General features: G+C 41.2%; 1 protein-coding gene across 1 annotated transcript in view; it reads right to left on the bottom strand.

Annotated features, from left to right (window-relative positions):
* Nucleotides 1-9,698: 9,698 nt before the first annotated feature.
* Nucleotides 9,699-13,261, bottom strand: part of PPA1 (inorganic pyrophosphatase 1) — a 295,326-nt gene continuing 291,763 nt past the window's right edge. Inside the window, exons 10-12 of the mRNA XM_053586454.1 lie at nt 12,941-13,010; nt 11,692-11,734; nt 9,699-10,037 (exon numbers count right to left, since the gene is read on the bottom strand). Coding sequence (XP_053442429.1) covers nt 10,006-10,037; nt 11,692-11,734; nt 12,941-13,010 — 145 coding nt within the window. The 3' untranslated portion in view covers nt 9,699-10,005. The remainder of the gene's footprint in view (nt 10,038-11,691; nt 11,735-12,940; nt 13,011-13,261) is intronic.

Here is a 13,261-nt window from a genome sequence, read left to right as displayed (position 1 = left end):
ACTATGTCAAAATTATAGAGACAAGACATCTTCCATGTTAAAATACATGAGCAAGGTAGGAGCCCACTACCTTGTTATACAAAATGAGGAGCCTGAGGCCCAGAGAGGTGAAATGCCCTGTGCGATGTCACGGGGGCCAGAACCAGCACAGAGCTGTTCCCCACAGTGCTTTCAACTTGGACTCTGGGGCTATAGTGGCACAGCCATAAGACAGTAGCCACAAACAGCAGCTTGCCCTGAAAGAGTGCTTTCCCTTCCAAATTCACAAAAAACTGGCATTTATAACTATGACACATCTGTGCATTGTAACCTGTAAAAAACCTTGTAATTGTTCACTTCTCAGTAAAAGCAAAGCCCCACGGCTTTGCATGGTTGCTACTCTGTGGCTTTGCTCCATCTTGGCACGTGGCTGTGTCCTTGAGAGGTGTAGGAATCCCAACGTGGAAAGCCATGAGTCACTCTACCTCAACATCCATGCAGAACCCCTTTGAGTTATTCTCCAATTGCAGTCCTGTTTGAAAAGCAATCAGAAGGTGTTAACTGAGTTCCTGTTAGGCACTTGTATGGTCCTGGATGACTGGGGCATAAGCATGACATAGGCCCCTGCTTTTAAGGAGCCGGCAGACTAGTTAGGGACCCACGTTCTGTAGTCATGATCCATGTTAATGAGCTAGGAGGAGAGACACAGATGCCAGGAAATAGAATTGAAGTGGGAATGGGGGGCAGCAACTCTGTCTAAAGGACAGGAGGACAGAACAGAGGAGGAGGGCCTGGGGTCAAGGGCAGCAGCAAGGAGCCGCTTGTTACATTGGAACACACACACTACTAAGAGAGTGACAAGGCCACTTCAGGCCAGGGTCATGAGATATTGGAACCAGAAGAGGCCTACCAGGGGACCAGAGTCAAGCTCCTCATTTTCAGGGGTGGAAGGTGTGTGCAGAAGCTAAACCATCTGGTTAGTTTCTAGAGATGACTTCACAAAATCAAACCAGCATCATATGGTTTTCCAGGTGAACAATATGAAGAAGAGGATGTCACTATGGGAGTGCTGTGGGGCTAGGATGGTGTCTCTTTCATCTATGTTTCCAGCCCCTATACTAGTGTCAGGCTCAACTGAGGTGCTTAGAGACCTCAGTAGGTCTCCTAACCTTCCTTCCCGGTCATGTTCCTCACTATGTTTGTACCACGGGCGCTAACCAATTGTGCCACTGGAGCACTATGTTCCTCACACTAACACTTGGCTCTGTGTTGCTAAGTCAGTTAAACAAGTGGAAGCACATAAAGTCTATAGCACAGGCCCTGGCTTGAAGGAAGTACACGGAAGTGGAAACTACTATTGTTGTCGTTACTGTGGGTAGACACTCTGGATCGTCTCACACTGATACCAGGTTATTAAGTATAAAATGTCCGATTTCCTTAAGTACTAAGTTTGATGGTTGATACCTCTGCCATTTCACTCTAACAGTTTTTTTCTTGTTGTGAAAGTATATCCTCATTCTTTTTTTTCACTGTTTGAGACAGAGTCTCATTCTGTTGCCCAGGCTAGAGTGCCATAGTATCTGCCTCACTCACAGCAACCTCAAACTGCTGGGTTCAAGTCATCATCCTGCCTAAGCCTCCCAAGTAGCTGGGTGTACAGGTGCCCTCCACCACACCCAGATACTTTTTTTTTATTTTTAGTAGAGATGGGTCTCATGCTCAGGCTGATTTTGAACTCCTGAGCTCCAGTGATCCTCCTGCCTTGGCCTCTCGGAGTGCTAGGTTTATAGGCATGAGCCACCACACCCAGCCACATCCTCATTCTTTTTTTTTTTTTTGTGGAGACAGAGTCTCACATTATCACCCTCGGTAGAGTGCCGTGGCGTCGCACAGCTCACAGCACCCCCCCAAGTCCTGGACTTAGGCAATTCTCTTGCCTTAGCCTCCCAAGTAGCTGGGACTACAGGCGCCCGCCACAACACCTGGCTATTTTTTTGTTGTAGTTTGGCCAGGGCCAGGTTTGAACCTGCCACCCTCGGTATATGGGGCCGGTGACCTACTCACTGAGCCACAGGTGCTGCCCCATCCTCATTCTTTCAAATGCACAAATTTTGCTTGGGATTATCTTTCAATTTTTTAGAGCTATTTTTGGGAAGCAGGTATAAGTCAAAAACTTGTGTTATTTTTGAATGAATTCCATCATGAAACCAATGCAACACAGATAGTTTGAAATATCAACAATGTGTTTGGAAGGATATGACTAATGAACACACAGTATATCAATGGTTTGAGAAGTTCCATGCTGGTGATTTTAATCTTGAGAAGGAGGCATGTGGGCAACCTGAGACCAACGTGGATAATGATGAGCTGAAAGCTGTAGTGGAAGTGAATCCATCCCAAGCAACGTGCGGATTAGCAGCAAGGTTTGACAATATCAGACCCTTTGAAGTAAATCAGCAAGGTAAAGAAGCTATATAATGGGTAGCTTGGCTTTCTTTGCTGTCATGACATAAGGTGAACCATTTCTACACTGTATTGTTATTTGGGATGAAAAATGGATTCTTTTTGGACAATTGCAAGCATTTGGCACCATAGCTGGTTAAAGATGAAGTGCCAAAACCCAGCCAAAACCCAAATATTCATCAAAAAAAAGCTAATGGTATCTGCTGGGTGGTCTATCGCTGGTATTTATTCCCTACAGCTTCATTAAAACTGGTCAATTACAGGAGATGTCTACTACAATCAATTGGACAACCTGATGAAAATGCTTGTGATTAAGCAGCGGAGACAGGCCAATCCTCTTACAAGATAACATTTGACCACCTATTACACAATCAACGCTGCTCAAACTATAGAAGCTGGACTTGGACACTCTTTGTCTTCTATGGTATTCACCAGACTTTGCACCAACTGACTACCACTTCAAAGCTTTGGACCACTTCTTGCAAGGAAAAATATTCAATTCTCAGCAAGCTGTGGAAAATGATTTTCACAGTTTCATCACCACTCGCTCTTTGCTGCTGGCATAAACAAGCTACCGTTAAGATGGCAAAACTGTGTTGTTAGTTATGGCTCATACTTTCATTAATTGTACTGCTTTTTGCTTGAGATATAATAAACTACAATTTGATTCAAAATTGGACATTTCAGATTTTGATGAAGTGATGTTCATATTAAACCCCACTGAGAAATATTCTGCTAATCCCTGGCATTCATTATCAGAATAGTGGTTTCAACATTCAATGCACTCTAACAGAGTGCATTAGAATCACCTAAGAAATTGGTTAAACATTAGATTCCAGGGTTCAGGCCCTCTTAGTTCTGATTCAATAAGTTAATTTTTTTGAAACAAATATCTCAGGTGGTTCAGGGACCTTTTGCAGAAAGACTGCCCTGAGCTGGGAACCCTTCTGTCACTGCCTCTCTATCCTCTTTTCTTTTCTTTCTTTCTTTCCTTCCTTCCCTCTATTTTTCTTTCCTTTCTTCCTTCTCTCTCTCTCTTTTTCTCTCTCTCCAGAGTCTCCACTCAGTTGCCCTGGGGTTGAGTGCCCTGGGGTGTCATAGCTCACAGCAACCTCACTCAAACTCTTGGACTCAAGTGATCCTCTGGTCTCAGCCTTCCAAATAGCTGAGACTACAGGCGCTCACCACAATACCGGGCTAGTTTTTTCTATTTTCAGTAGAGACAGGGTCTTGCTGCTGCTCAGGCTGGTCTCGAACTCCTCAGCTCAATCAATCCACCTTCCTTGGTCTCCTGGAGTTCTAGGATTACAGGCATGTAATCCACCTGGCCCAGCTTCTATTTTTCTTTTAAGGACAGAGTGTTGCTCTGTTGCCTAGACTGGAGTGCAATGTCATGATCACAGCTCACTGCAACCTGCAACTCTGGGGCTCAAGGAATCCTCTTGTCTCAGCCTCCTGAGTAGCTGGGACTACAGGTGTGCATCACCACACCCAGATGATTTTTTAATAATTTCTTTTAACAAAAATTTACATCACAGCTCACAGCAACCTCAAACTCTTGGGCTTAAGCAATTCTCCTGCTTCAGCCTCCCAAGTAGCTAGGACTACAGGGGCCCACCACAACGCCCAGCTATATTTTGTTGTTGTTGCAGTTGTCATTGTTGTTTAGGAGGCCCAGCCTGGGTTCAAACCTGCCTGCCTTGGTGCATGTGGCTGGTACCATAACCACTGTGCTATGGGCGCCGAGCCACTTTTCATTTTTGAGACAGAGTCTAACTCTGTCACCTGAGTAGAGTGCCATGGCATTATAGCTCACAGCAACCTCAAAATCTTGGGCTCAAGTGATCCTCTTGCTCAGCCTCTCAAGTACCTAGGACTAAAAGCACCTGCCATAACGCCTAGATAGTTCTGCTGTTTTTAGTAATGATGGGGTCTTGCTGTTGCTCAGGCTGGTCTCGAACTCAAGCAATCCACCCACCTCAGCCTCCCAAAGTGCTAGGATTATAGGTGTGAACCACCATCCCCAGCAATAGTGACATTTTCTAAATATAAAGAACATTATGTGCAAAAGCACAAATTAGATCCTTTGTAGAGCAAATATGCTCATCAGAGTGGACCTAATTGCTATTGGAGCTGCATACATGCAGGCCTGGGCTCAGAGAGGATGAGTGATGGGAGTTCTCCTTCAGGTCCTTTATACTAGCAATCTCCAACTTTTTTGGCACCAGGTACCAGTTTCATGAGAGATAATCTTTCTACAGACAGGGGTGGAGGGATGGATTTGATACAAGTTTGCAAGCAATTGATTTGTTCATGGTCCCTGTGCTATCTCTGCTAATAATAACCTGTATCTCCAGATGCTCCCCAGGGCTAGCATCACTGCCTCAGCTCTACCTCAGATCATTAGGCATTAGATTCTCATAAGGAGTGCATAGCCTAGATCCCTCCCATGTGCAGTTTACAGTAGGGCTTGTGGTCCTATGAGACTCTACTGCCACCACCTTCTGACAGGAGGCAGAGCTCAGGCGTGATGTGAGTGATGGGCAGCAGCTGTAAATACAGATGAAGCTTTACTTGCTTGCCCACCACTCATCTCCTGATTCAGAACACGTGGGAACTGCAGCTTTACATAACCAGGCCAACACTTCAGGTTCCCATATCTGGAAAAAAATGCACCAATTTCACTCAGTGCTGTTGAGTTCACAACGATAAACAGACTGCATCACCTATGACTTTGGGAATGGGTCCTTCACAGACATTCCCTCCAACTCTGTCCCAATGGCATCATCCCCACTTTGCAGATGGGAAAACTAGACCTCTGAGTTGAGTATCTATTAATATTGACTGTGAAGGTGGTCATACATGTAAATAACTTCTGGTCTCAAGATCAGATGACTTGGGCCTAAGTCCTGCCTCCACCACAATTTAAGTGACTTTGGATAAGTCACTTACATTCTCTGAATATATGTTTTCTCATTAAAAAGAGAAAGGAGATTTTTTTTCTCTGTATATTAAATGATAATATGCCAAAGTACCTGGAATTCTTATTGTTTCCTTTATTTCATGATAAGAATGTACTTCCCTACTCAGGCATGGCTATGAGGCTTGCATTGGCCAGTGAAATGAGAACATCTATGATGTGTGTCACTTCTGGGCAGAAGCATCAAATACCAGTGCAAAACTCCAATACTTGATTCCTCCAAGATGGTGATCAAAGTGAGAAAGCACATGCTAGTACCGAGGCACAATGCTGTTACAGGGAGGACAGCCACCCAGGGGCAGAGCTGACTTTATGTGAGTGAAGAATAAACTTTTGTTTTCTTAAGCCATTGAGATTTGGGGAGACTACTGAGCATAACTGAACCTATCCAGTCTACTAGAGTGACCTTGTCTTGCTCAGCGTTGTATCCCCAGTATCTGAAGTGGTCCCTTGGCAAAGTCAGATCTCAAGAAATGCTTACAGTGGGGGCAGGCGCCTGCGGCTCAGTGAGTAGGGTGCCGGCTCCATATACTGAGGGTGGCGGGTTCAAACGCGGCCCTGGCCGAACTGCAGCAAAAAAATAGCTGGGCGTCGTGGCGGGCACCTGTAGTCCTAGCTGCTCGGGAGGCTGAGGCAGGAGAATCACATAAGCCCAAGAGCTAGAGGTTGCTGTGAGTCCTGTGATGTCATGGCACTCTACCAAGGGCGGTAAAGTGAGACTCTGTCTCTACAAAAAAAAAAAAGAAAAGAAAAGAAAAAAGAAATGCTTACAGAATGGCTGTTCCAGAAGTTAAGATTTCTTTTTGGCTCTAGTACACAGACAATCTTTATATAGCATCAGTGATAGAGAGAGTTTTCCGAACACTGAAAGCTTCTCTTTGAGAGTTGTTATGGGTTGAATTGTGTCCCATAAACATTTATGTTGAAGTCCTAACACCCAGCACCTCAGAATGTGGCCTGTTTTAGAAACAGCATCATTGCAGATGTAATTTGTTAATCAGGTCACTCTGGAGTAGGATGGGCCTCGATGCAATGTGGCTGGTGTGCTACACGAAGGGGAAATTTGGACACACAGGGAAATGCCATGTGGAGACTGGAGTAATGCTGCCACAAGCCAGAAAGAAATATCAGAAGGTGGACGAGGGGCCTGGAGCAGGTCCTTCTGGAGCACTTTTAGGGAACTCCGCCCTGCCGACACCTTGACCTCAACACTATGAGACAACAGACTTCCGTTGTTTAACATACCCAGTTTGTGACTTTGTTAAGGCAGCTCTAGCAAACAAATACACCTTGCTTTGTAGAGAAGATAGCACACAGAACTATTTTTTTTTTTTTTTGAGACAGAGTCTCACTATGTCGCCCTCACCAGCTATTTTCTTGTTGCAATTGTCATTGTTGTTTAGCTGACCCAGGCTAGGTTCAAACCCTCCAGCCTCGGTGTATATGGCTGGTGCCTTACCCACTGAGCTACGGGCACTGCCAGCACACAGAACTATTGCTAGTATTTCCTCCTGCACTATTTCATCCCCTGTCCTCCCCATAAATATTGGCGTGTGATTCTTACCTAATGCACCAATGTGTGTGAAGTCTCTCACATTGTATAATCGTTACTAGAAAACTTATTTTACCCTAACAAAAAGAAATCTTCAGAAACCACACACTATAATGACTGAGGCATCATTTAAAAATAGAAGCACTTTCAAAAAGAATGAGATACTATTAAAATCTGAATGTTTGTGACAAGATGGCATAGATCTGTTTTTGCCTGCTTCTCTGCACGACACACACGATAAACCCTAAAAATGGTAAGAGAGACAACCAAAGGAGAACTCTAAGAGGTGGTAAGAGGCAAACTGGTTGGGACCCCAAGACCAGAGGAGCAGCACCCGGCAGCAAGGCACATGTGTCCTGTCACCCAACAGAAGGCTACTCACACTTGGCATTGTTCATCCCCCAACCTAGCAACAGAAGGCAGCCCAGACAGGCTCACTCCCTGTAAAAAAAAAAAAAAAAAAAAAAAAAAGGAATAGAACTAAAAAATGGGTAAAAGACATGAAGAGACATTTCCCCAGAGAAGATACACAGATGGCAAATAAGCACATAAAAAAGATGTTTAACATCCTGAACCATTACAGAAATGCAAACAAAAATAACAAAGAAGGCTGAGTGTGGTAGCTCCCACCTGTAATCCTAGCACTCTAGGAAGCTGGGTTGGGCGGATTGACTGAGCTCAGGAGTTAGAGACCAGCCTGAGCAGGAGTGAGACTCTCTCTCTACTAAAAATAGAAAAATTAGCCAGGAGTTGTGGCAGGCACCTATAGTCCCAGCTATTTGGGAGGCTAAGACAAGAGGAACTCTTGAGCCTGGGTTTGAGGTTGCTGTGAGCTAAGATGATGCCTTGGCACTCTACCCGGTGGGACAGAGTGAGATTCTGCCTCAAAAAAGAAAAAAAACTAAATGAACATGTCTCATGATGTATTGTGTGATCCAGCAATTAACTGCTAGAGATTTATCTGAAAGAAAGGAAAATGTTTTGTGTTGACAGAAAAACATGTACATAAATGTTCAGAACAGCTGTACTTGTAATAGCCAAAAACTGGAGAACCCTCAATATCCTTCAATAGGTAAAACAAATGATGTTTTATACATACCATGAGATAGTACTCAGCAATAAAGAGGAATGAATAAAAAGAATTACTGACACAAGTAACAACTTCAATGAACTCTAGGGATTTATGTTGAGTGAAAAAAACGCAATCACTAAAGGTTATATATTGTGTAATTCTGTTTGTTCTTGAAATGATAAAATGAAAGATAATGGTTGCCAGGGGCTAAGGAGGGGGCTATGGGAAGGACAGGAGGGATCATTGTGGTGTCTGAACTCTTCAGCATCTAGTAGGATACACACTCATAAGCTTACACAGGTGACTAAAAGGTTCAGGACAAGGCCAAGCATGGTAGCTCATACCTGTACTCCTAGCACCTTGGGAGGCCAAGGTGGAAGGATCGGTTGAGCCCAAGAGTTCGAGACTAGCCTGGACAACATAGTGAAACCTTGTTTGTACAAAAAGTAAAAAAATCAGGTGGGCACAGTGACATACACCTATAGTCCCAGCTATTTGGGAGGCTGAGGCAGGAGGATCGTCTGAGCCTGAGGTTGCAGTGAACTATAATCAGGCCACTGAATTCCAGTCTGGGCAGTAGAGCTAGACCTGTCTCTTAAAAAAACAAAACTGTACAGAATGATTGTAAATTGTATAGAAAAATACAACACACAAGTATTCAATAAAACAAGTAAAACAGAAATCTGAATAAGACTTCCAGATTATATAAAGTCAATGTCCTGATTGTGGTATTATACCATAGTTTAACAATTGCTATATTTTTTAAGAACTGTGCAAGGTGTACAGAAACATATTTTTTTTTTTTTGAGACATAGTCTCACTATGTAGCCCTCAGTAGAGTGCCATGACATCTCAGCTCACAGCAACCTCAAACTCTTGGGCTTAAGAGATCTTCTTGCCTCCGCCTCCCAAGTAGCTGGGACTACAAATGCCCGCTAAAATGCACCCAGCTATTTTTGTTATTGTTATTGCTGCAATTGTCACTGTTGTTTAGCTGGCCACATTTGAACCCACCAGTCTCAGTGCATGTGGCTGGCGCCATAACCACTGTGCTACAGGTGCCAAGCCGAAAAATCTCTATTCTTATAGTTGCATGTGAACCTACAATCACCTCAATAAAATTTACAATTAAAAAAATCTGAACGTTTATCACACACCATTACATGAATTATGCCTTTTTACAGATGAGGGAATTGAAGTTGAGTGGCTGGTACCTGACCTAAGATGACAGAGTTGGTAAGAAGATGGGCCAGGATTTAAACTCAGGTCAGGTCTGTCCCCCTCCACATACCGTGAACTTAATCACAAAGCTATTCTGGCTGACTGGTTGATAACTTAGAATATAATGATGTAAGGGTCCAATGACTGAAGAAGTAAAAAAGTAACTATGTAACGTCAAAGGATGAGCATGGTTGTTCTTTCTGCTAATATGATATAAATTAAAACAGCTCTTGCTTTAGAATAGGGTGCCAAGACTTAGGTAATAGAACATAGTTTCTAGAGTACTATTAAGTATAAGGAATTTTATTCTCAGCTTCCTAAAAATAAAGTTAGCTTTGGCCATCTTTAGAAAACAAACACCAAAAAGTACCAATACCTACTTGGTAATGTTGGTTTCAGATTAAAATAAAAATACCAAACCAAGTTTCAATAAAATAATTTTATTTCCTAACATACAGTAAACATATACATCCAATCTGTGCTTTTCTTACACATCTATTCACAACTTCCAAATTACAACTGTTTCATATTTAAGCATGTACTGAAGTTATCTTAGTTGACATATGAAAAATGCTTTAGACAGATAACATTCTGAATATATTGGACTGGTCACTGCAGAATTTGCTTTAGTTAGATGAGTTCTACATATTTAAAGCTTGGAGAAGCTACTACTTTTATATCTAATATTTCCAGATTAATAGGATGTAGAAATATCAGCTGGTATCCAGAGAAATCTCATTAGTTTTTCTGGTGATGGAACCACTTATCCACTGCAGAGAAAAGAAAAACAAATTAGAATCTCTGTTAAAAAAAATTACACCCAACATACAGAAAGAATAACATACTTGCTTTAATGGAGCCTACTATGAATTACCTTAAAACAAATATACACAGAAAGTTTCACTACAGCAAAAGCAGTTAACTTGTCAGTGTTTTCTTTCGGGCTTCCTTACTCTTGATGCTAATTGTATAGTGTGATTTTCAAACTTGTTTTTAAAGTGGCAGAAGCCTTTTCTTACTAGAAAAGGCCTTACAAAGATTTCTAACATCTAAAGTGGGACAGAGGCTCGGCGCCTGTAGCTCAGTGGCTAGAGCGCCAGACACATACACTGGAGCTGGCAGGTTCGAATCCAGCCTGGGCCTGCCAAAAACAATGACAACTACATGAAAAAATAAAAATATCCAGGTGTTGTGGCAGGTGCCTGTAGTCCCAGCTACTTGGGAGGCTGAGGCAAGAGAATCTCTTGCCTCAAGCCCAAGAGTTTGAGGTTGCTGTGAGCTGTGATGCCACAGCACTGTACCAAGGGCAACAAAGTGAGACTCTGTCTCAAATAAAATAATAATAATAAATAAAATAAAATGGGAGAGAATTAGGCCTGTAATTCTAGCACTCTGGGAGGCCAAGGTGGGTAGATTGCCTGAGCTCAGGAGTTTGAGATCAGCCTAAGCAAGAGTGAGACCCTGTCTCTACTAAAAATAGAAAAACTAACCAGGTATCATGGCAGGTGCCTGTAGTCCCAGCTATTATAGAGGCTGAGGCCAAAGGATCACCTGAGCCCAAGAGAGTGAGGTTGCTATGAGCTCTGATGATGCCATGGGACTCTGCCCAGGGTTACAGAGACTTTGTCTCAAAAATTAAAAAATAAACAAATAAATAAAGCGAGAAAGAATTGTTTTTGGGGTGAAGGAGCCTATGGCCAAATAGGGATGCAGACCCCAGCCCACTTGGGTTTCCTTCCAGTGTCCTTGAAGCATTTCCATGGAATTCAGAGGAGCACAATGGGTAATAGCTGGGAAACCATATGACAGAACATGGCAATGAAGGTGGTATCTTTCTTCTCATGTTCACTACAGAACTCTAAAAATGTTTCTTTTCTCCCTTTTCTTCTCTCTTTGCATACGTAAGTGGTATGTTAAAAAATACACATAACATGGAAACTGGAGGACATTTTACTAAGTGAAATAAGTCTGGCATGATCTCATTTATGTGTGATAAGTGAGAATGATAAACCACATAAACCTTCAAAAAGGTCAAATTCATAGGAGTAGAGTGTAGAATGGTGGTGGCCAGGGACTGGGATGATGATCAAGGGTACAAAGTTTCAGACAGGCAGGAAGAACAAGCTTTAGTGACCTATTGCACAGAATGGTGATCATAACAAATAATAATGCACTATATATTCAAAATTGCTAAAAGAGCAAATTGTAAATGTTTTCATCAAAAAAAGATATGTAAGGTGATGGATTTGTTAACTAGCCTGACTTAATCATTCCATAATGCAAGCATATAAATGTATTAAAAATATCACATCTACCCCATAAATTTGTACAACTATTTGTCAATTAAAAATTAACTAAATATGTGTAATTTCCCCATACATATGCATAATTTTTAATGTAATTTTAGTGGAATGTAGATCTTACCATCCGTTGGTAGTGTGCAGGCAGATTCACATGGTGGTGGCAACTAAAATAAAATATTAAAATATATCAGTCTAATTCTGGGGGTAGAAAAAGCTTAAGAAGTACACTGACGAAAACTTAAAAGAATCTGAACAGAAAACTATCACAACTTTTAGCCCAACGATTTTCAACCAGTCTGCCGTGGCATACTGGTGTGCTAAAAATTTTTAAAGATCATTAATTAAATTATTTTAGAAAGAAGTTCAAAGCACAGTAAGTATATTCCTTTTTTTACTTTTTTTTTTTTTGATCAACATAATTTAAGTGTGCTGTGGAAGTTTAACTATAGCATAAGGTACAAGTGTGCTGTGACATAAAAAAAGGTTGAAAAGCACTGTTTGGGGCTCTAAAAAAATGTATAACATACAGGAAAAGTGCAAGGTTTGCTCCATTGCTAAGAGATGCTAATAAATTCAAGCCTCTTGACTTTTTTAATGACACATAGGAAAATAATAAAAATGAATTTTGAAATTAAAAGAGATTTATGCATCTATAATGATTTTATATATGCACACATACATCTTTAGAAAGATAAATCTAAATGTACTAGTTTCATAGTTAAATTGTTTTTTTCCCCCTTCTACTACTTAATATGAAGTAGTAAAAAAGTGAGACCTCATATTTTTTTGCTTTCCTTATATATAATTTTGTAAATGAAAATAATTTAAGATGATCTATTTCAGTCCTTTCGTTAATATAAATCGGATAATTAAAGATAGTACAGAGGCAAAATTATTGCTTTGATGGTTTACTACCTCCCATGAAAGTCTTTTCGAGTATTACAAATCATTCCTGCGATGGTACCTAAAATTCGATAACTTCCTCAGTCCTTGCTATAACCAATAAATTCCCATTGGTTCTTTTGTGGAAAATGGCTTACGTATGTAATAGGCACTGGGGTTACTTGGTATATCCTGGAATCATTTCGATTTTTACAAATTACACTACCATGCTATCTGCATAACTTATGATTGACTAGGGCCACTCCTCAGCTTCTCCCCTCAGATAAATGTCTACTTCTATGTGTTTATGATTCTAATTTCAAGGCCTGATCTAGCAATATACACGTAAAAGGTACTAAAAGATTTGTTGACACAAGTACTTCCCTTGGCTTCTCGGCCTTTGGGCTAAGAAACAGTATTTCCTTTCCCCATTTAGCGCCATATTTTAGCCACCTGGTATTTTCTTTTTAAAGGAAATTTTTACTTACAGCATCCACAATGGCTTTGGCAGCATCAGGATCACACTTGAAGGGGCTCTCAGACACTGTTGTATTCATGCTATTACATAAAACAAGAGCAGTTATAAGAAAAAACAACTAAAAAATTCTCTCTTAGGAGTTAAAAGAATATGTTAAAGATGTTAGACGACAATCAAGTTTGGTTTATTTGAAAGCTTTTTCACTTACAATAAACTCTAATGATTTATTTTGGCAACGTACAACTATTCTTGTGGCCAGTTTTATTCAAATATTTTGTTCATTTGTTTTGAGACAGGATCTTGTTCTGTCACCCAGTCTGGAGTATCATCA

Source organism: Nycticebus coucang, chromosome 3 (assembly GCF_027406575.1).
Source record: "Nycticebus coucang isolate mNycCou1 chromosome 3, mNycCou1.pri, whole genome shotgun sequence".
NCBI classification, from domain to species: Eukaryota; Metazoa; Chordata; class Mammalia; order Primates; family Lorisidae; genus Nycticebus; species Nycticebus coucang.
Note: the sequence above shows the minus strand (reverse complement) of the source record. Positions and strands in the feature narration are given on the sequence as shown.